The sequence below is a fragment of the Salvelinus namaycush genome, chromosome 34 (genome assembly GCF_016432855.1).
Source record: "Salvelinus namaycush isolate Seneca chromosome 34, SaNama_1.0, whole genome shotgun sequence".
Classification (NCBI taxonomy): Eukaryota; Metazoa; Chordata; class Actinopteri; order Salmoniformes; family Salmonidae; genus Salvelinus; species Salvelinus namaycush.
In genome coordinates this window covers 9,389,275-9,411,266 of record NC_052340.1, presented here as the reverse complement: position 1 = coordinate 9,411,266, position 21,992 = coordinate 9,389,275, and the positions used below count along the sequence as shown (strand labels likewise).

Here is a 21,992-nt window from a genome sequence, read left to right as displayed (position 1 = left end):
TCACACAGAGAGACAGGCACAACCTGTTGGTATTAAACATGAAAGCTGATCTCTAGCAGAGCTGACATGGGGGAATACCATTACTGAGTAATATTTGTAAAGCACAGAACTTGATTCCGTGAGTGTGAACTTAACAATTCAGAGCTTAATGGTCGGGATAGTCTGGATAGTCGGGATGGTCTGGATGGTCGAGATAGTCTGGATAGTCGGGATGGTCTGGGTTGTTAAGTTCACACTCACGGAATCAAGTTCTGTGCTTTACAAATATTTAACAGACCTATCATTAGACAATGTTTAGTGTATAATAAGTATTCAATAAAACCTTCTTTTTTTCTCTCCAACATTGGTTATTCTAAGCATAATGGAGTAGCTTTTCAAGCAACCCCATAGTGTGGTTTGTGTGTTAATTATACTCTTTCATACCGGAGATGCCATTTAATGAACAAAGGTGGGTAACGGAACAGCACATATTTAACGGCGAGGAAGGCCAGCGTAATAGTGAATAAAGTCCCAACAGCACCACAACACCACCCTACATCAAACATTTCTGTGGGAAACCCTTTGGTTGGTCCTCCTGCATAGCAATGACCGCATCTCTCAGCAGTGGCCCAGTTGGACCTGGTCTCCTCTATCCCATCGACATCTTTCTCCCATTGTTTCCAAAGTGTCCAAAAATAGCCCAGACATTGAGACAATGACAACATCATCTCCGTTGTGAAAATAGTAACATACTGCAGGGATTATGGCGGGAATGATTGTTTACTGGAAAAGGGGCTGACACTGTTCTTTCATAGACCTGTGACACATGGAACGCCCAGCTGAACTGAAGTAAACATTGGCCATAGCTATCTCTGTCTGTTGTGGTTGACAGGAGTGGTTTTACTCATTGGTTAAAATGTGATTTAGTGATATATTCCAAGGCAAAATATCAGTTGAAATGTTTGGGTTATTATCAGCCACGATCTCCATTAATTTGACCACTATCTCAACTCCTCAAATGTAATGGTGAGCTAGCATAACCTTACTATTACCAATCAACAGTCATTGACAGTCATCATGTGACCCCCGTTGGAATCCTTCAGAGTGGATCACAGTGCACACTGGCTGACCCTTAGTAACCCAGCGCTCCACTGAGGGCTGTCCTTACCTGAGAGGGGCTCCCTTGGCTTCACCTCCTCCACCACTTCCTCCTCCACCACCTCCTCTTCATGAGACGAGTGGTCGGCCATGGACCCCCTATTCAGCTTGCCCAGGCCCACCATCTTCATGAAGGAGAGCCGGCGGCTGGAAGAGTCGCCCCCCTCGCTCTCTGAGCACAGCTCCCCGTTGGGCAGGCTTTCCTTGCGAAGGCTCTCCCTGCACTTCCCTGCAAATCTGTGCGGAGAAGAGGGGGAGTTAAGGGTTAATTTTTTATTTGATTTAACCTTTATTTATCTTAAGGGGGTTAGGTTATAGGAGACGTGGGTTGAGCTCAACATCCTCTACTAAACCACTCCTCAACAGCTTTTCTCTACACCTCTCGTACCTGAGTAAGCTTCCCTCTGAGCTCCGTCGGCCCTTCTTCTTCTTCTCTGAGGTGGGGGTGCTTGCAACGGACCCCTGAGGGGAAGGGGTGGCAGTGCCCTTACTGCGGCCTGACATACGGAGCCCCTTGCCCAGCTTGCCCAGAGTCTTCAGCGGGGACACGCCTCGGATGCGTTCCAGGGTGCCCTTGAACGAACTCCTCCCTGAGCCGCCACGTCTCTCCTCGTTCGCCTCATTCTCATCCTCCTCGTCCTCGAAGGGGTTACGGTCTCGTGGTGTGCCCCCGTCCAGGAGTGAGTGCGCCTGAGTCCATTCCTCACTGTCACTGGGCACCTCAAAGGCGCTGGATTTCAACTTCAGGCTCATCTTGCGAAGGATCAGCTCGCCACGCGTGTTCTCCAACTCCCCGTTCACCCTGCTGCCTCCCTTCAGCCGCGCTGGGAGGTTCTTGAGGATGGGCATGCTTCCACTTGGGGGTTAAACTAAGGAACAGAGAGAGAGAGAGAGAGATGTGGAATGATTACAGGGGACCTTTTCCAAGAGATGCTTCCATTAAATTGGGCCTGAATGAAACTGATAATACAGTGTCACACATCTTTCTTTGTTCATTATACCAGGCTACCTGATAAGATTTCTTCTGACGCAGCTAATACTAAAGTAACTCAGATATACAGTTTAAGATAAGTCATCTGTTCACCCAATGTTACTGCCCCACCCTTGTGTCGGGTTACGGGAGAGTTCATATATTGGATGATTAACAGCAATCATTCTCTATAAAGAGTCTATCTGATAAAATATTAACAGGTAACCTTCCGCCTTACCACCCAAACAGGAATCACCATGGAAACCCTAACCCTGCTTCCATTTTGGTGGGAAATCGGTTGTGAATACATGTGCTATGTTATCATGGTCATGTGGCTGAGATCCAGGATCTGGGCCTATTTTATTAGGTTTCAGATCCTTGTTCTACTTGTTTATGCGCTATAGTCTTTGATGCCCTTTGACCCTTTTCAAGAAAACATATTTGTTCCTCTCTATGGGCTTCCTGCCACACCGAGAGCCCTGCGATATTTACGGCTGGTGACAAGGGGAAGGGACAACGCTGAATCACTTCCTCTGTGTGTGTGTGTTCAAAAGCTTTGGGATAATGATGGAGGCCGCTCGTTCCGTGCCCTCATTTGGGGAAAATGAAAGTGGCATTTGAGAACATTTGAGTGGGAAGTCCTGAATTTATCAATTGAAAATGCTGAGACATCCTACGCTCACCAATTTACAATGCTCTCCTACCTACTCCTACTCCTACTCCTACTGATACTTGATACAAACAAAAAAACGTATTGATTTTGTTCTAATCAATGAAAATTCCTTGATGAATTCTGGGTAAAGTAAAAACTAAGTCAAACATGATGAATGATTAGCTTGGATATAACATATTCTAAAACACATTCCATGTCAGATTAAAAAAATACTTGATTCATGATGTTTCACAATAACGTGAATAGCTTTACACAAATTATTACGGTCAGCGCGTTTTAAATTCCTAAAGAGGACCTATTGTTTTCTGGCTTCCCTAAGTGTTTTAGAATGACAATGCGTCTGGATGCTTTTTCCATGTGGGTAGCTAAGCATTCAAGGATTTCCCTGTGCAATTAGAGAGCCAACCTCCAGGGGAACCACACTGAGAATATTGTGATACCGTATAAGAGCGTTATACACAGCTGTACTTATTTAGACCAGATCGCCAGCTTGTAAAAAGACCCACCTGTCTGGAGAGGGGAAGTAACCATGGGGCAAAGGAAACTGCTACGACTGAAACGTACAACTGATGACCTGTTTGTGGAAAGGGATATTATATAACAGTGAACCATTTCTATTTTCTTTACACAACATGGACTTAGCCTATACAAGGGCTATATAAGTGATGTGACAGAATAGGCCTGCATATGACTCTGGTTATAAATGTGTTATTACACACCCTTACTAATGAAGTTATATTTTACCCATTTGGTTCAAGGTCATGACTTGCAGAAAATGCAAATGCATATGAGCAAACAACAGGAAGCAAGCCCAACTAGCGGCATGACAACAAGGAAACTGAAAAGATACTGAATAGTTCTGCAAAGCAAATGATAGGCCTATCTTGGACTTCTGGTAGAAAACACAAAGTCTCATGAACAATGGCTTGCTAAATGCACAGATATTCACGGAGGGACATCAACATGAAGCATGATGTTGACAAACCGAGTTATGTAAGCATTGGCGACAGTTGGTGACACTAGTAACACAGATGTCCGATAAGCTTTTTTGAGAGCGGCTGTAACAAGTGGTCCCGTAGACAGCCCTCCTTGTTGTCCATCCCTGCTCTCCCACACCTCCTCATCTACTTAGCTACTAAAGCCCCACTGTAATTCCTGCTCTAATTATAACCTAATCAGAGCAGCCATTATGAAAGCAGCAGTTAGATCACTGGGGGAGATACGGGGACCACTTTCCCAGACTAACTCTACTTCCTGTCTCGTCCAGGACCAAGTAGCAGACAAAAGGGACAGGTCCCCCTTGGTCTCCTCCCCTCCACCTCTGTAACGGGCCAATGGCACAACTCACCAGCCAGGCCAGGCATTTCTGTTTTGTTTACACACACTATCGAGGGTCTCATCTCTCTTGACACAGATTAACTTCAAAAGCTTGTACATCATGTCCTTCTGGATTGGCTGGATATGTATGACGCCAATGTGTTGTTTATTAGCCATATCAACAAACAACCCTCTTTAATCTCATGTCTTGAATAGGCCTACACTCAGGCTTGACCTCCAGCTATTTAACATTTTAGAGACTAAGAAAAAGGCCTAGAATAAGTTTGAACTGTTGAACTGAACACAATAGTGTGTAATTAAAGACTTCACTGGGTCCAAAGTCCCCTCTCTGAAGACATCTTGTCTCTTCTATGAAGGTCAGAAGGGAGAGAGCGGGCATCAAGCTACTGCAGAGAGGCCAGGCCTGCCGTCAAGATGTGGCAGATATGAGGGGCTCCTCTCCGTCTCCATCCTGGCCTAAGGCCACTCAATGAAGGCAGTGGTTAGAGGAGAGTCCCAATATTGTTGGAAGGGCCCCAAAAACATACAGTTTTGTGTAACTTTCCTTGAGGACAGAAACTGTCCTGAGAGCGATGGTGTTATGGAGACTGGCAACATGGGTATGTGAATCCAATAAAACATATTAGCAGCATAGGAAATACCTGTACGAGTAAGTACGATTACTTTGGAAAGGCTGTTTTTTCCCCTCAATTATTTCCTCATCTACGAGGAAAAATGAATCAACAGGTGATTTCGCCCTTCAGTGTCCTTGATGGGCCAGATTTCATCTCAATCAAGGCTTCCAATCTCAGTGTTGGCTTTGAACAATGAGCTCGAATACCTTATCTGTCATCAGGATCATATTAAGGGATGAAGCAAAGCAGCTCACTTTCACATCAGCATTGCTCAGTAGTTGCAACAGCTAACACAATGGCTATGTGAGTCCTATAAGACTTCGGCAAAGATTGTGTTTTTTCCATGACAAGTCCCATATTTCAACATATTTAGGGCAGTAAATTGTTAACTGTTCTCTGGTAGACCCATGTCTAAATACACTGCTGGCTGTGAGCAGATCTAAAGGAAGGGGACCCCCCCAAAAACAGAAGTGAACTTTCTGGATTTTCTTCTGCAGGAAAAAAATCTGTCACAGTCAGCTCATTTTGAGTTAAATTCTCCTGAGAGTGCAGAGGAATACATCATGAATCTCTTGAAAATGCTTGAGTTTATAAAGAGAGTCAAGCTCAGGGTTCAGCATTAGAGACTTTTCTGATCAATATTTATTCCACAAAGGTTGTCTCAGGCCCAACCTTCGTAGAATAAATATGATTTATGAACGAATTTATGAACGAATCAGATTAGTCTCAATGCAGAACCCTGAGCTTGACTCTTTAAAAACTCAATCATTTTCAAGAGATTCAGGAATCTAAAACTAGCTACAGATTGTAACACCAGATAATGTGATTTAACATTTGTTGGGGTTAAATTGTCTAGTATTACAAACTGTAGTTTGTCATAGTCTACTGCCACCAAAACATAACACAAAAACTGAAAATCGGGGGTGATCTCTGCAAATACCTTTCAATTAAAATATAGCACTTTGTTTCATCATACACAACACAACATACACAATCATACACAACATAACAACACTGAAAAATAATGAATACAATAACAACGTGTAAATGTACCACATTTCCCTAGACACTACTGTTTGTAAGTTAATGCCATTTGTCAATGTCATCAGTGTCAGTCCATTAGTGACAAAATCATAATGAATATCCAATAACAGTCAGAGAAACACACAGCAGATGAATCTACTTACATGATTCATGATTGCTCGCTTATTAAAAACCTGCACCAAAAATACAATAAAAAGTGAAATCCTAGAACTAGTCACAAACCAAGATACGGTTGTCTCGTCAGGTGAGAGACTGCTGCGCTCAGTGCGCTGCTGAAAGTTCTATAAAGTGTCCACCCTTTATTTTCTGTGGGCTGGCTTCTGGACGAGGAGCCTATCGCCGTGGCGCGGAGCAGCAACCCTGGCATCGCGCAAAGGCATCGACAGCAGTGCGACTGAGGTCTCTAGAGTTGCTGTCAGAATCAAGTTAATACGTTCTCTCTTACAGTCGTGTAATGCCACGTTGTCTTTTCCGCACGTTTCCAATAAAACAGTATACTTCTGCTTAATGGAAGAAAAAACATAGACGGGATTCCCCTGGAATTTCCAGTCAGGTTTACAGTGCTACGTCACTGTCACATTATGACCCAGGATCAGCCAATGGCTTGAGCTTCTGGCAGTCATCCCGACTGATGATTTATTAGGAATGTAGACAGTTTATTCACAAAACAGATGCATGACGAAATGTTATAATGTGTTATGCATCGCATTATTGTGTTATGCAAGCCTACCTTTGTCTGTTCTGTGAGAGTGACACCCTCTGCAGTCTACATAAATAGGATGCTATCATAATGAACACTGATGGCAATATTCCATGATGGAATATTGTGGGGTAGGTGGTGCTATAGAGTTATAATTGAATCCTAACACATATTTTGCCAAAAGAAAATGTCCATTAAGATTGAACTCAAACGTTCACCTTGTGCCTTGTGAACGAATGGAGCACATCCCTCGAAAGGTCAATGTCCTGTCTCTGCCCTTCTCTCTGGCCTCACTGGCCTGTAAGTTGTCCAGAACAAACGGCCTCAGCACATGCTGAGAGGAAGTCACTCAAATATATATCAGTTCACTCTCAAAAAGACAATAGGAGTTGTGTACGAGTGCGTCATGGCGGGGTACATTTCATTTGTGGCAGCCAATGAGGACGCCATTGTTTGGAGCGGTGTTGTACGAAGCACCCCAGACTACACAAACTCCAGTTTTACTCTCAATTCTGGCACTCAGTAAAACATTGAGAAATCAGTTTGAGCCTGGGAGGCTGAGAGTACAGTAAACAATTGGGAAAAGCTTAGCCGCTGATGTATTGATGTATAAACAAAGGATTGTCCCGAGAGTGCCCTTTCAGCCTGGCTGACCTGGAAAACCATCTTAAAGTTCTACAAGGTTAAATCATGGGGGCAAGTCAAAGAGTCTAATACACATGAATTATAGAATAGGAATAGTTTCTCTTAAGTGTTTTTTGCACAACACTCACCAAACAAGCATCAAGCTTTTAGTGATTTTGACTTTGAAAATGGATGGTGATACTGATTAACCTGGGCTGCTGCCGGACACAGACTCTGAACCGGAATAGTGAGTGGCCACCACCAGTCACCTTGGCTAACGCAGTTGGCCTGCAGTTCTTTAAGGACAGTTGTGTACTCAGTTACCCCACCTCACATAGTGCTAAGTCATGCTGGAATGCCAGAACTTATTTGTCAGAGACAATGAGTTGCATGAAGATACACTACACCAGGGGTGTCAAGCTTATTCAATGAAGCCATACACAACCAGGTGAGGGGAGTTCCTTACTAATTAGTGACCTTAATTCATCAACCAAGTACAAGGGAGGAGTGAAAAACCTGCAGCCACTCAGACCCCGGTGGAATGAGTTTGACACCTGTGCACTACAGCAAGGATTTACCCTGGCTGAGATAATTTGAGAATGTCACTAAATGGATTGCACGCCATATGCGGCAGGTAGCCTAGCAGGTAAGCGTGTTGGGCTAGTATCCGAAAGATTGCTGGTTCGAATCCCAGAGTCAACTAGGTGAAAAGTCTGCCAATGTGCCCTTGAGCAAGGCACTTAATGCTAATTGCTTATGTAAGTCGCTCTGGATAAGAGCGCCTGCTAACTGACTAAAACGTCAATGTAATACAGTTCTGAATAGTCTCCCAGGCCAGAATCAGGGTGCTCTGTATGCTCCAGTGTCTGGAAGTAGAGACTAAGTACTGCATGGATATGAGAGTTGGAATGAACTTTGCCACCTTTCAGCATTCCGTTGAGTGAGTCCTCCAATGTCCTGTCCCAAATAGCCAAACAAATGAATTACAGAGCAGTGATTGGATCTGTCTGAGTGGAAACACTTTGAGCACACCACTAGTTGGGTCTGTTCCTGTTGATTGGCGTGTGGGTGGTGAGAGGGACAGGAAACATAGCCACTGGCAGCACATCTAAGGTGTGCTGTGAATACAGAGTGGCTATTTGTGTGCCTTGGCTTCTATATAGAGGAGCCCGCAATTGGAGTGTATTTCAGGCTTTAGGGAACAGGACATAGCGCTGCATAAGATTGCCTTCTTCATTGTTAAGTACAACATTTTCTCTCTGTCTCTCTATCCTTTTCCCCAAGCTGTCACTACAGTTCACCTTGGCAGTGTTTCAGCGGTTTCGTAACGGCCCCCAAGTATTATTTTGGTTTTAGATAGTGAGTTATCTTTAGGTCATCTTCATGACTGTGGAATGGATTCCATATCTCTATCATCTCAGCGGCTTTCACTCTAGGATTGAAAAGATAGGCAAAAGAATGAGGGCAGCTCTAGTAGCTCAATATTTCTTGATGTAGAAGCTCTGCCACTGAGGTTCTGGAATTCCTAAGCAAACAAGATTGTATGCTATTAGAAAAGGGTTCCCGTCTTCTGTGTTAACTTTCACATTCTCAACCCATGCATATTGTGCAGTGGCATCTGCATTCACATGTTTGACAAATGGGCAGGTAACATTTTTCTTCAGGATAAGCTAAAAGATACTAAAAACAAATCTTTATAAACCACTCTGTCCACACAACCCCTCTCTGTGTGTGTTTCTCCAAAACCACAGACCGCTGGTATGTCCCTGGAACCACTGCCAAACCACTCAAGGCTGGATGACACTAGGCGCAGACGTCAGTTCATTGTCTAGTTTTGATTTACAATTTTGTTAAGTTGTCAACTAACATGAATTTCATGTGAATTCAAGAAAAATATTCACCATGTCACCCTCTCTGGCCAATCAGGACATTTTCCTTGTTTGTCGTCATGGTTATGTAACCTTCCACAAGGTAGCACCTGTGTGTGGGAACAACGGGGGGGGGCGGGGGGCGCTCCAATCATAGCCTGCCTGCATCCTGCACTGATCGCCCCACACAGGCCACGGGAAGCCCCCTCGGAGCACCTCTACCAACCCACACTGAGTGAAGGGCCTCTATTGAATGCCCTCTCGGTTCACCAGTCTCAGTGCATCAATCTGTCTCCTGTCCCACTCAAACACACACAGCCAACAGCACAGGAGGAATTACGGTTATCCTTTATTCGCGCTGACTGCAGTAGGTAGCATCCTGGTGCCTTCACGATTCACCCATCTGGGGAGCGGATAGACGTCAAACTCGTTCCCTGACCCAAAGAGGTTCAGAGTGTTCTAATTCAATGCTAATTCAGGTGGACGGCAGAGGGATGTAGCCAGCTCATCACTCAGCAGGCGAGTCAATTGTAATGTAGACTGTAGGAAAAAAAGGATAAAAAAAGTATCCCACAGAACCATTGTGGTTATCAAAGGGTGTGCTGTAATGGCTTGGTGACAAATGTAATTATGTACAGTATGCTCTCACACATCCCATGTTTCTCTTTTGGTCTCTGTCTCTCTCTGTCTCAGCTTTTCCTTCCTGAGTTAAACTCTTTTTCAATCATGGCATTGGTACCGCTGACCTTGGCAACATGACCACCATGTCCTCAGTTTGGCAGGCAGTTCTGTCCCTGATGTTGAGAATGAAGTTGCTCTTTTTTTTGTCAAGTTTTGCATTGCTTGCTGTTGTTTACTGGATATATGACACTGTAAAAATAGAACGTCTCAAAACGCCATGATTGTGTAATGAAACCATGAAAAGTAGTGCACCTAAGCTGAGATCTGGTGTTTGGGGGGTGTTTGAATGTAAACCCAATGGAAGTGTTCTGATACACTGAATGGGTTTTAAAAATGAATAGAAGTACTCTGAAACGGCCAAAGTGATTCTTCAATCTGAATATTGGGTTTTTTAAGAGTGTTGTGAAAACGCTTTTTTGTTGTTTCAGTGCATGTAAAAGGCAGCATCAAAACACATTGGAATTCTATTTGAATTTTAACCACACAGTAAAATAATATTCAGAAGCGAATGTTATTTTACCAAAACATTTAAGAATAAATCCAACTTAATATGTTGCTCAAAATGTAAGTGTCTTTTATGAGGATAACCAAAGATAGAGAAAATTGAGTTATTGAACTCATTGGAAGTCTCTGGTTTAATCTCCTTGCACTTCCTATCTTGCAACGTGGCTCTGTTTTTAGAGGATTGTGGGTAATATTTTTTTGTTGACATTCTTATATACACAATGTTGCATTCATGTTTGAAAAAATAAAGATGTATTTCTTTATTAGTATTAATAAGCAGCTTGTTGTGCCATGAGGTGTAATGAATCATGATGAATGGATATCAGAACCGTCAGGAAAGTTGACGTTCAATAATGAGAGAACCCATTCCCATATTTCCAACTTCAAATGGTGGCGACAAATACAGTATCCTGCAATACTTGCTGTAAAAACTATAGTTACTGCTAGTGGTTTGAATACTGTACTTGACAATGCCTGCCAAAAAGGTATATAATGTCAAATTATCAAATATATAAAACAATATTAAACATGAAGACATTTCAGAAAAAGTATCTAATTCTGCAATAGACAGGATTCAAAACATCATAAGGATTATGTGTTTCAATACTCCATCAAAGTTAAGGTTTCATCTCCTTCAAGTTGGTGGCAGCTCAGTTGTCACTAGTTTTGTTGTTGCAAAGCACACATTTGTAACAGTGTAGTTATCCACTTAACACACTTTATAGCCTGAAAACATTGTACTATCTCTCATATGGTACTGTGACTGCTATGACTACTATAGTAGGTTATATTACACCATGTAGCATCATTAAGGCCAGACAGAAACTCTTACATTATACGTTTTGAAGTACTGGTCAGATCGTTCAACATTGAAATCCCTAGTGGGAACAGGTCTTGTTCCTTTGAACTGTCCAAACTTGAATTGCCTAGGTGTACCGGTGCCCACAGTTGTATTAAGGAGTGAATAATGGGGGCCCTGGTTACATAGTGCCTCACTGTAAGACATCTCACAAGAAGGCTTATACAGGCCACTTGAAAAAGAGACTGGGTCTCAATGGGCTTTTCCTGGTTAAATAAAGGTTAAACAATCAAAAATAGGACTGTAGGCCTATATTAAGCTACTGTTCATACGACTCATCTTTAGACTTTGTCATTGTTGCTCTAATGTTTCTAGAAAAAGTGACTTTGATTTTCCCGTGACCGTGCATGAGTCACAAACACGCAGGAACAAACAGTGCAGACGACAACAGAGATTCCCTGATGGACGCTCAGATAACCATCAATGAATCATCAGACGGCTGCTCCCTCAACACTGGACATGTGGTCAGCGGTCAGTGTAGTTCAAATTTACTACACCGCATCAAACAAGGCATTCATACCGTTGAAACATTGGTTAAAACGGCACCAGAGTTACAGCTTCACCCACAGAATTCAGTTACATTGTTTTACTTAGCCAGATATAACATGATCAAAACATCCAACAGATGAACAGCTGTGGGTCGTCCACTATGTGGGATGTTTCTAGATGGACTAAACGTTAAGAAAATCTGATCTGTATGTATATTCATGTAGTTATCTAGGCATGGCTTTTCCTGATCCACAAGGCTTTGGAGCCCTGTACGTATTATCAACATGCTAACAAAATACTGATCTTGGAGGAAGTTGTATTTAAATGACGTTATTCCATAGACTATAGTAGAGACACAACAACAGATGCATAAACATACCATACAGACTATACATGAAACAACAGTGACATACTGTATGACTCTTAAAAGAAAGCATCCACTGAATACCGCCGCTCACTGGTCTCTCATTGGTCTCCGCTCTGCTCTCTATGAGTGGGTGAGGACACTTGCCTCCGAGGGGAGCTCTGACTGGAGCCCAGCCAGACCAGGGACACCCCGGACAACATGAAACTGAGATGAAAAGTCTCATGGTTTCACCCGGGCCCAGAGTCCAGCTCTTACCTTGTTATGCTGTTAAGAAGAGGATCCCTGTGGTTCTCACATCAGTGGCATCCCTGGGCCACACGGGCAATGTAACTGGTCGAAGTGTGTGTGTGAGTTGCTGTGTCCTCGTAGGTCCGACAGCTCAGAAGTAATGCCTGCTTCTCTTTTCCAGAGGCTCGTCTGGACTCCAGGGCTGGCGTTGGCCATTTCCTGGCTATAGCGCAAGATGCTTTTTCCTGAGGAAGCGGGCCATCCCATTTTTGCCCCCCCCCACCGCCTCCTCCTCCACAGCGAGATACAGGCCCCTCAGGGAGAGAGGCTGATTATACTAATTGCCTTTGGTTATTGTGGCTAGACTTTCATTTAGTATATTCATTTGTTTGTTTGTTTTAGACCCATATGTATGTTGAAACACCCCTTTCATAGAGATGGTCTATTTTAAGTCACTAACCTTAGGCTACCCCCTAAGCCCTATCCGCTGGCAATCAGGATGGAAGCGAGCCCACATGGAGCTGAAACGGATCTGTTTTGGAGTATTCTGGAGCTGAAACGGATCTGTTTTGGAGTATTCTCCCGTTACCTCGTTGTCTTGCACTTTGTTTATGAACGTATTCTGCAATGAACACACCTACACACGGATGTGGTCATAGAGGTCATGTGTACGCTCTTTGTTTGAGCCCCATGTTTGTTTATGTGCTTTGAGCATCTGTGAGACTTTAGGATGTATTGATGCTGTGGAACAATGCACTTGGTATTCTAACCCTTTACTGTATACTGTTTGTCCAGCCTACATAATAGCCTCAGTCTTTAGGAGCATGAACCATCAACCAATAACTCATTGATCCTTGGTTCATGATACAGTTGAAGTCGGAAGTTTACATACACCTTAGCCAAATACATTTAAAGTTGAAGTCGGAAGTTTACATACACCTTAGCCAAATACATTTAAACTCCGTTTTTCACAATTCCTGACATTTAATCAGAGTAAAAAATCCCGGTCTTAGGTCAGTTAGGATCACCACTTTATTTTAAGAATGTGAAATGTCAGAATAATAGTAGAGAGAATTATTTATTTCAGCTTTTATTTCATTCATCACATTCCCAGTGGGTCAGAGGTTTACATAGACTCAGTTAGTGTTTGGTAGCACTGCCTATAAATGGTTTAACTTGGGTCAAACATTTCGGGTAGCCTTCCATAAGCTTCCCACAATAAGTTGGGGGAATTTTGGCCCATTCCTCCTGACAGAGATGGTGTAACTGAGTCAGGTTTGTAGGCCTCCTTGCGAGCACATGCTTTTCCAGTTCTGCCTACACATTTTCTATAGGATTGAGATCAGGGCTTTGTGGTGGCTACTCCAGTACCTTGACTTTGTTGTCCTTAAGTCATTTTGCAACAACTTTGGAAGTATGCTTGAGGTCATTGTCCATTTGGAAGACCCATTTGCGACCAAGTCTTTAACTTCCTGACTGATGTCTTGAGCTGTTGCTTCAATGTATCCATATAATTTTCCTGCCTCATGATGCCATCTATTTTGTGAAGTGCACCAGTCCCTCCTGCAGCAAAGCACCCCCACAACATGATGCTGCCACCCCCGTGCTCCACAGTTGGGATGGTGTTCTTCGGTTTGCAAGCATCCCCCTTTTACCTCCAAACATAACGATGGTCATTATGGCCAAACAGTTATATTTTTGTTTCATCAGAAGAGAGAACATTTCTCCAAAAGCTACGATCTTTGTCCCCATGTGCAGTTGCAAACCGTAGTCTGGCTTTTTATGGCGGTTTTGGAGCAGTGGTGGCTTCTTCCTTGCTGAGCGGCCTTTCAGGTTACGTCGATATAGGACTCATTTTACTGTGGAAATAGATACTTTTGTACCTGTTTCCTCCAGCATCTTCACAAGGTCCTTTGCTGTTGTTCTGGGATTGATTTGCACTTTTCGCACCAAAGTACGTTCATCTTTAGGAGACAGAACGTGTCTCCTTCCTAAGCGGTATGACAGCCGCGTGGTCCCATGGTATTTATACTTCCATACTATTGTTTGTACAGATGAACGTGGTACCTTCAGGGGTTTGGAAATTGCTCCCAAGGATGAATCAGACTTGTGGAGGTCCACAATTCTTTTCTGAGGTCTTGCCTGACTTCTTTTGATTTTCCCATCAAGCAAAGAGGCACTGAGTTTGAAGGTAGGCCTTGAAATACATCCACAGGTACAACTCCAATTGACTCAAATGATGTCAATTAGCCTATCAAAAGCCATGACATCATTTTCTGGAATTTTCCAAGCTGTTTAAAGGCACAGTCAACTTAGTGTATGTACACTTCTGACCCACTGGAATTGTGATACAGTGAATTATAAGTTAAATAATCTGTCTGTAAACAATTGTTGGAAGAATTACTTGTCATGCACAAAGTAGATGTCCTAACCAACTTGCCAAAACTATAGTTTGTTAAAAAGACATTTGTGGAGTGGTTGAAAAAAGAGTTTTAATGACTCCAACCTAAGTGTATGTAAACTTCCGACTTCAACTGTACAATGGTTTATCAGTTGTTCCACCAATTGGGTGCCTTTTGAGTAGTCACCTATTTTTAACATTCTGTCATAAAGAGCACAGAAAAAATGTGTTTCCCCATTTCAAGAGGTAAAAAAAAGAGAGACTATATTAAGTGCCTATTAAGTAACAGGATTGATTATTTCATCTTAAAACAGATGTAAATTCCCGTGTGATGGGGGAATGGAAGTTCGTTGTGTGCAACAGGACTGACATTACATTTTATGTTACATTTATAGCCTGTCTAACTATGGGTAACAGGGCTGACATGTTATGTTCGACCCGCTCATTTTCCCACCACAAAACACCAGAAAATGGCCAAAAAGAGTAGAACCAGCTCACCTGTTTTTACACTATGGTTTGACTATTAGATGTTCAATGTTTATTTTGAAAAAAATATATTTGAAAAGGAATAGTTTCACTACATTAAAACGAGAGTTCAGTTCACCTAACAGGGTTGACTTTAAAATGAGGGACAGACATAAATGAATCGCTAATCACATGAAATAAATAAGAATTTTCAGAATTGACTTTGTCGAAGCAACAAAATAACTAGGGTTTTACAAGGATGGTGAAAACTTAAGAGAAATGTGGGGATTAAGCGGGTTCCTAGAAGTCACAGAGGGTGTCAAAATGCTGAATTTTGGCGCTTTAGTTAGTCTTTATTCGTATTTAAAATCAGATGTATTGAATTATCTATGTGGTCTATATTAAAGGGCACATTTATTCATATAACCGGCTTTTAAAATTCAATATTGCCGCACAATTTCTACTTAAAATAGCAAAGGGACGCAAAAGGCACTAATTTCGTGGAACGACCCTTATACCAAACCATCATGACTGTCAAGGGGGAAAGTTCACTTCACAAGTTCATCTGATTCCATGATCATGACACGACACATGACGACATTTCTAAATATGCACCTTACAGACCAGAAGTCCTTAATTCCAGGTGGAATTTGTCATGTTTACACAACAAATATAGTCAAAGGTATGTTGACAGCACACACACACACACAACACAACTGTGAAGGTGACGAGGAGCCTGGTTGGTCTGTGACTGGTGGATCAGACAAGCTTCAGCAACAAACAGGCATATACATACACAAGAGCGTTTTTGAGCAATGCAAAATTCCACAGTAAATTGGGAAATTGAGGCTAATGACGGTAGCATGATGCTGAGCTAAAAGGAGGTGTAGCATGATGTACTACAGTACCCATAATGCTCTGTAAGCATATCTGGTTTTATCTTACTAAAGACGTTCCTGAAGCTGACTCGATGGTGTCCCGTCTCCTCGTTAATACAATGAGAAAGGAAATGTTGACTTGTGTTCTCCTGCCATCTACAGGCTATTCCAATGAACCATGACCGTCTGTCAGATTAGATAGTATTGGACTGGATTGAGTAAGAGTTAATACTGTAGGATTGCTGTGATCAAGTTATGGGTGCTTGAAAAATCTGACCCGTCTCTGCTTTTACATGCATCATTGCACTGACACTTCACTTAGCATCATAGGCTACTATCTGTCTACCCTCAGTCACACCCTAGCAATCTATTTACAGTGATGGTAAATGGGTTGACCCTTATTGGATTACATAAACACCCTGTTTCCAAAAGGTGTGTAGAGTAGACTGTCACGCCAAAATGTAATGTTGTTGTAAATTACTGCTCAGTACATTTAGCCAGGAGAGGGCGCTGTTTAGCCATAAGTCATATCTAAAAAAAAAAAAAATTAAATAAAAAAAAACACATTGGCCAACACTATGTTGCGGTAATATGTAAATACAGCCTCTAATCTATAAAACACTATACTGTATGAATCCTAAAGATTTAAAGTTACTCTTGGAAAAGCTGAATTTAAAATCTATTCAAACCAATATACAAGCAACACAACCAGCCAGAGAACTACACATTTACAAACCGTGTTGAAAATGATGCAAAACAAAATGTTAGGAAACATTGTGTATCTGGTGGGCACAGTAAAGCAGTTGGGGTACTATCCTTTAGCCAACTGAAAATCCTCAGCACTCCATCTATAGATTTACAAACACTTTGGTAAGAAATAAATTACCTGGTTTTGCCGAACAGATTAAATGTTATCTTACATTTTCCGTAATAGCTAGCCTAAACACACTTTGTGAGTGACAGTTGACAACCTACCAAGCAATACTGCTTGGTCTTCATGAAAAATATCCTTTGTAGCTTTATGTATACGGTCATGAAAATCATTGGGAATATCACAACACAATATTTCTCCCCCTTTTAATATATATACAGTATATATATATATATATATATATATATAGAGAGAGAGAGATTTCTTCTTCCACTTGACCACATGAACTATTGTCTCATGTTGATGGATACAATTTGAAAAGATGGTAGGCCTGCTTGTAGCCAGGTACCATTGACTAACCCATTGGGATATATGAAAGCTTAGTGGTCTTTCTTACCTTCAGACTGACACTGGTATCTACAGTATGTTGCTGGACTCTTTGACTATGGTTTATGAGCTAAACAGAATCAGAGGTGCATCTCACAACATAAGACACAGACCAACAGTTGATACCTTCATGGGTTTTCCAATAAAAGCATTATACAATGTACGGGACAAAAAGATAGAACAGCAGAACAATTCGAGGAAACACAGAACACAAGTAGCAGTAGCGACCCAACAGAGAAGCAGCCTGTTTCACACAATTCAGACACTTTATAAGTTAACAAAAATAAAACATAATTCATATGACATTGTACAGGTCCAAATGTTGCGTGGACTGCCTGTGCATTGTGGTGTGTGTGTGGACAGATAAGGTGTCTGCAATGTTTCTGATAAGTGGTCAGATCTGGCTAGCTGTTTAATGTGTATTTGACAGTGTGTAGCGCAAAGTGTATAGACCCGCAAGACTCAATGTTATGCATGTTTTTCAGAAAAGGTCCATGACATCGGGCTGGGGAATGGGGTGCTGGGTTTGAAGGGTAACATAACAGGGCCTTCAGATCACCTCTCGGTCTGCAGAGTCTTGCCGGTTGGGGAAGATGTGTAGCTGGGGTTGTTCGATGCCATCGTTGTGGAGGTCCTCCTGTTTCTGCAGCCCGTGGAGTTTCAACACCAGCTCCTTGATGAAAACCTGTGTGAGCAGGGAAGAAGGGCAATCGGTCATCATATGAAACATGCTCAGAACGGATACAGTGAGCGGCCGTGATACACAGCGCTGGTAATGTTGAGCAAGGAGGTGACAGAGCGAGGGAGGAAGGAGGTGACAGAGAGGGAGCAAGAAGGTGACAGAGAGAGGGATCAAGGAGGTGACAGAGAGAGGGAGGAAGGAGGTGACAGAGAGAGGGAGCAAGGAGGTGACATAGAGAGGGAGGAAGGAGGTGACAGAGAGAGGGAGCAAGGAGGTGACAGAGAGAGGGAGCAAGGAGGTGACAGAGAGAGGGAGCAAGGAGGTGACAGAGAGAGGGAGGAAGGCGGTGTTGTAGTACTGGAGTTTAGGACTTGGCTCAAGTCACACTTTTCATGACTTGGGTGGGACTCAACCCAGACTTGATCAGTGGTGATTTTGTCCTTTTATAATGACATCATAACCCTGTTCTCTGACTGGTCCCTTCATCATAACATTGTCATAACCTGCCATCTGATTAGTCATTTTGCAACCTTAATAATGACATAGTCATAACCCTGTTCTCTTGATTGGTCCCTTCATATTGACTAATCAGATAGCAGGTTATGATTTTGTAATCATTGTAAGGGACCAGTGTCACAAAGTTCTGGGAACTTTCAATGAATTCCCTGGTTTCCCCCCGAAATCAGGAGGGAATAAGCAGGAAAAATCCCGAATCCTCCAACCAGGACTTCTGGAAAACCAGGGAATTTCTTGAAATGTTGATACCTAAATAATGACATCATCATAAACCTATTCTCTGATTGGTCCATTATAATGACATTGTAACCCTGTTCTCTGATTGGTCCCTTCACCGTGACAGTCTATATACTCAGTCTCGGGAACATTAATGGCATAAAATACTACCCAAAACAATCTTAAACATATTGTTAGATATTACTATTGTTTATAGACTTCCTCACTTACCTCTGTGTTATTGCAGGTGTGAAACATTTCCTGGAAAAAAATCCCCAGACCAAATAAGATTTTAGTTCAACTGGCCAGCCTGCTGCTGAAACAATATATTTGCAACAGCAACCAAATCTGCAGCTATTACTGTTAGTCCCACAATCAAAAACAGTACAACTTGTTCACACAGTTTTTAAATTGATCAAATGATGTCTTCAGATGATCTCGCTAGTGAGTAGGACAGTATACCTGGAGCCTGTGCGTTCTCTCCTCGTCACTCTTCAGGTCTAACAGCTCGTCAATGTTCACCTCCTCTGGCATCTCCTCCTCCTGGTGACACAAGCGTCAGTCAAACTGTCCACCCATCCACCACTACATCCTGTAGCTGCATGTTAGGATACTGCCCTGGGCATCCTCCACTAAACTCTGCCCAGGGGCAGTATACTAACATACAGCTATCACATACCCCATTATATGTAAGGGACAGGCTCAGATACGAGCATATAATATATAGGTCACTCACTAAAGGACAAAAATACAGGTCTTGCCTTGTTCTGAGTTCCGTGGGTCTTACAGACACAGAGGAAAAGCTGCGCGTGTTTTTAGAGTGCAACACCCTGAGATATTCACAGACCCTGAAGCACTGCAGTGTGTGTGTGTGTCCGTCCATGTCGGCTGTTGAGTCATCATATGCATGATGCAGAATGCTTGACGCGTGGGCTGGCAGTAAAGGGATAAGGATGATTTGGTAAAAAAAATATATTATTTAGATGGCTGCGCCGCTATTGGAGTCAGTCATCAAAGTGCCTCCATAAATCGTAGGATTTAGTTTCAGTAGGAACACTGCATGTGAGGATATGCCTTTGAGGAGAAGAGAGAAAGGGAGAGACAGAAGAGACAAAAACAGTGGGGGAGGGAGAAGAGAGAGAGAGAACGAACCACCACCCTGGCTACTACTAGTCTAGGTATGCTGTAAGACGGAAGCCACCGCCATCAAGGCCAGACATTCTCCATCACAGATAGCATCCATTACGCTTTCTCACGGCCTCCTAAATCGGTCATACTCAAACAGTGCATTCAGCTCCCCCCCAAATTCTCAGAGGAAAGCAGAGACTATTTGTATAACAGTCTATGCACTTACTTCATTTGGGACATTTTCACAGATCATTAACTACACTGAACAAGAATATAAATAACGCAACAATTTCAGACTTTACTGAGTTACAGTTCATATAAGGAAATCAGTAGATTGAAAATCAATTCATTAGGCACTAATCTATGGATTTCACATGACTGGGAATACAGATATGCACCTGTTGGTAAAAGTTACCTTTAAAAAATAAAGTGGATCAGAAAACCAGTCAGTATCTGGTGTGGAAGAATCTTCAGCTTCCAGGTATTGTGCAACATGGGGCCGTGCACCATTATCATGCTGAAACATGAGGTGATGGCGGCGGATGAATGGCACGACAACGGGCCTCAGGATCTAGTCACGGTATCTCTGTGCATTCAAATTGCCATTGATAAAATGCAGTTGTGTTCATTGTCCGTAACGTATGCCTGCCCATACCATAACCCCCCCGCCACCATGGGGCACTGTTTCCAACGTTGACATCAGCAAACCTCTCGCCCACACAACGCCATACAAGCCATCTGCCCGGTACAGTTGAAACCGTGATTCCTCCATGAAGAGCACACTTCTCCAGCGTGCCATCGAAGGTGAGCATTTGCCCACTGAAGTTGGTTACGACACCAAACTGCAGTCAGGTCAAGACCCTGGTGAGGACGAGGAGATCTTTCCTGAGATGCAGAGGATCTTTCCTGAGACGGTTTCTGACAGTTTCTACTGAAATTCTTCGGTTGTGTAAACCCACGGTTACATAAGCTGTCTGGGTGGCTGGTCTCAGAAGATCCTGCAGGTGAAGCTGGATGTCGAGGTCCTGGGCTGGCGTGGAAACATGTGGTCTGTGGTTGGACGTACTGGACGTTGGACGTATTGCCAAATTCTCTAAAATGACGTTGGCTTATGGTAGAGAAATGTACATTCAATTCTCTGGCAACAGCTCTGGTGGACCTTCCTGCAGTCAGCATGCCAATTGTGTTGTGTGAAAAACTGCACAATTTAGAGAGGCCTTTATTGTCCCCAGCACAAGGTGCACCTTTGTAATGATCATGCCATTTAATCAGCTTCTGGATATGCCACACCTGTCAGGTGGATGGATTATTTTGGCCAATTAGAAATTCTCACTAACAGGGATGTAAACAAAATTGTGCACAACATTTTAGAGAAATAAGCTTGTTGTGCGTATGGAACATTTCTGGGATCTTTTATTTCAGTTCATGAAACATGGGACCAACACTTTACATGTTGTTTGTATTTTTGTTCAGTATAAAATGCTGTTGTCACCAAAACACACTTTATCTAAACTACTTATCTCATGCTGAACGGCATTCCAAAGTGATTTCTAGCCAAACACGGAACAAGAGTCGCATGGTGAGATTCCATCTTATTTATTTTTCCCTTGGGGCAAGTCGGCTCATTGGCACAAACAGCACATTCAAAGGGTATTATTCATGATGTGCTGCTATCAACATACTGAGCCAAAAATGAACCCCGATCGGTTTTTATTGCCCTTTTTGGTAAGGCAGAGATTCTTTGAATAACAAAATATGGAAATTGGTGAAGACGACTGCAAATACCACTGTAGACTAGATGGAAGGCTGTCTTCAGAACCTAATCCAAACATCAACCACAGTACACAACACAGACAGCATAGGTGTGAGACGTGTTGACTAGTGACACAACAGGCCATAGAGAGTTCAGTCTGACCGGAATGCTCAGCAGTAAGGTTAACCAGCCCCATTGGGGTCTGTCTGTGGGTGTCGTGGGGGCGGACGACTTAGCGATTCTGATGCCGGTAGTGTAAAGGTCCGTCCAGGAAGATCCAAGCAGTCCCTTCCTACCCAGGCATCCCTGACCTTTCTTTCAACTCCAAATGCCAATGAAATACTGTCTCATACTGCCCCCACACACACAGACACAGGCATAGAGAAACACAGCCACGTGAGCAAGTCCACAAACAGTCTCATACATGTTGTTGGTTCTGTGTGGTACGTGTGTAATACATGGCATAGTAATATACATGTAGTAAAACGACACATTGTGGACACCAGCAGATCTATTCTGTAAAAACATCTTAATTCATACCATAACATAAAAAATAATTATTGTAATGCTCAATTATACATGCTGTATATTCACCAATT

General features: G+C 42.7%; 2 protein-coding genes across 4 annotated transcripts in view; both read right to left on the bottom strand.

Annotated features, from left to right (window-relative positions):
• Window positions 1-12,238, bottom strand: part of exoc3l2b (exocyst complex component 3-like 2b) — a 32,883-nt gene extending 20,645 nt beyond the window's left edge. For 2 of the 3 annotated variants that reach the window (XM_038974211.1, XM_038974213.1), the window contains exons 1-3: window positions 12,124-12,238; window positions 1,526-2,006; window positions 1,148-1,374 (exon numbers count right to left, since the gene is read on the bottom strand). In XM_038974211.1, the coding sequence (XP_038830139.1) occupies window positions 1,148-1,374; window positions 1,526-1,986 (688 nt within the window). In that variant the 5' untranslated portion in view covers window positions 1,987-2,006; window positions 12,124-12,238. Of the gene's footprint in view, window positions 1-1,147; window positions 1,375-1,525; window positions 2,007-5,919; window positions 6,187-12,123 lie in introns of those variants that run through there. The other variant, XM_038974212.1, reaches the window with a different exon arrangement.
• Window positions 12,239-16,845: 4,607 nt separating this feature from the next.
• The window catches only part of ppp1r14ab (protein phosphatase 1, regulatory (inhibitor) subunit 14Ab), a 14,042-nt gene continuing 8,895 nt past the window's right edge, over window positions 16,846-21,992 (bottom strand). Inside the window, exons 2-4 of the mRNA XM_038973869.1 lie at window positions 18,975-19,055; window positions 18,744-18,773; window positions 16,846-17,783 (exon numbers count right to left, since the gene is read on the bottom strand). Coding sequence (XP_038829797.1) covers window positions 17,649-17,783; window positions 18,744-18,773; window positions 18,975-19,055 — 246 coding nt within the window. The 3' untranslated portion in view covers window positions 16,846-17,648. The remainder of the gene's footprint in view (window positions 17,784-18,743; window positions 18,774-18,974; window positions 19,056-21,992) is intronic.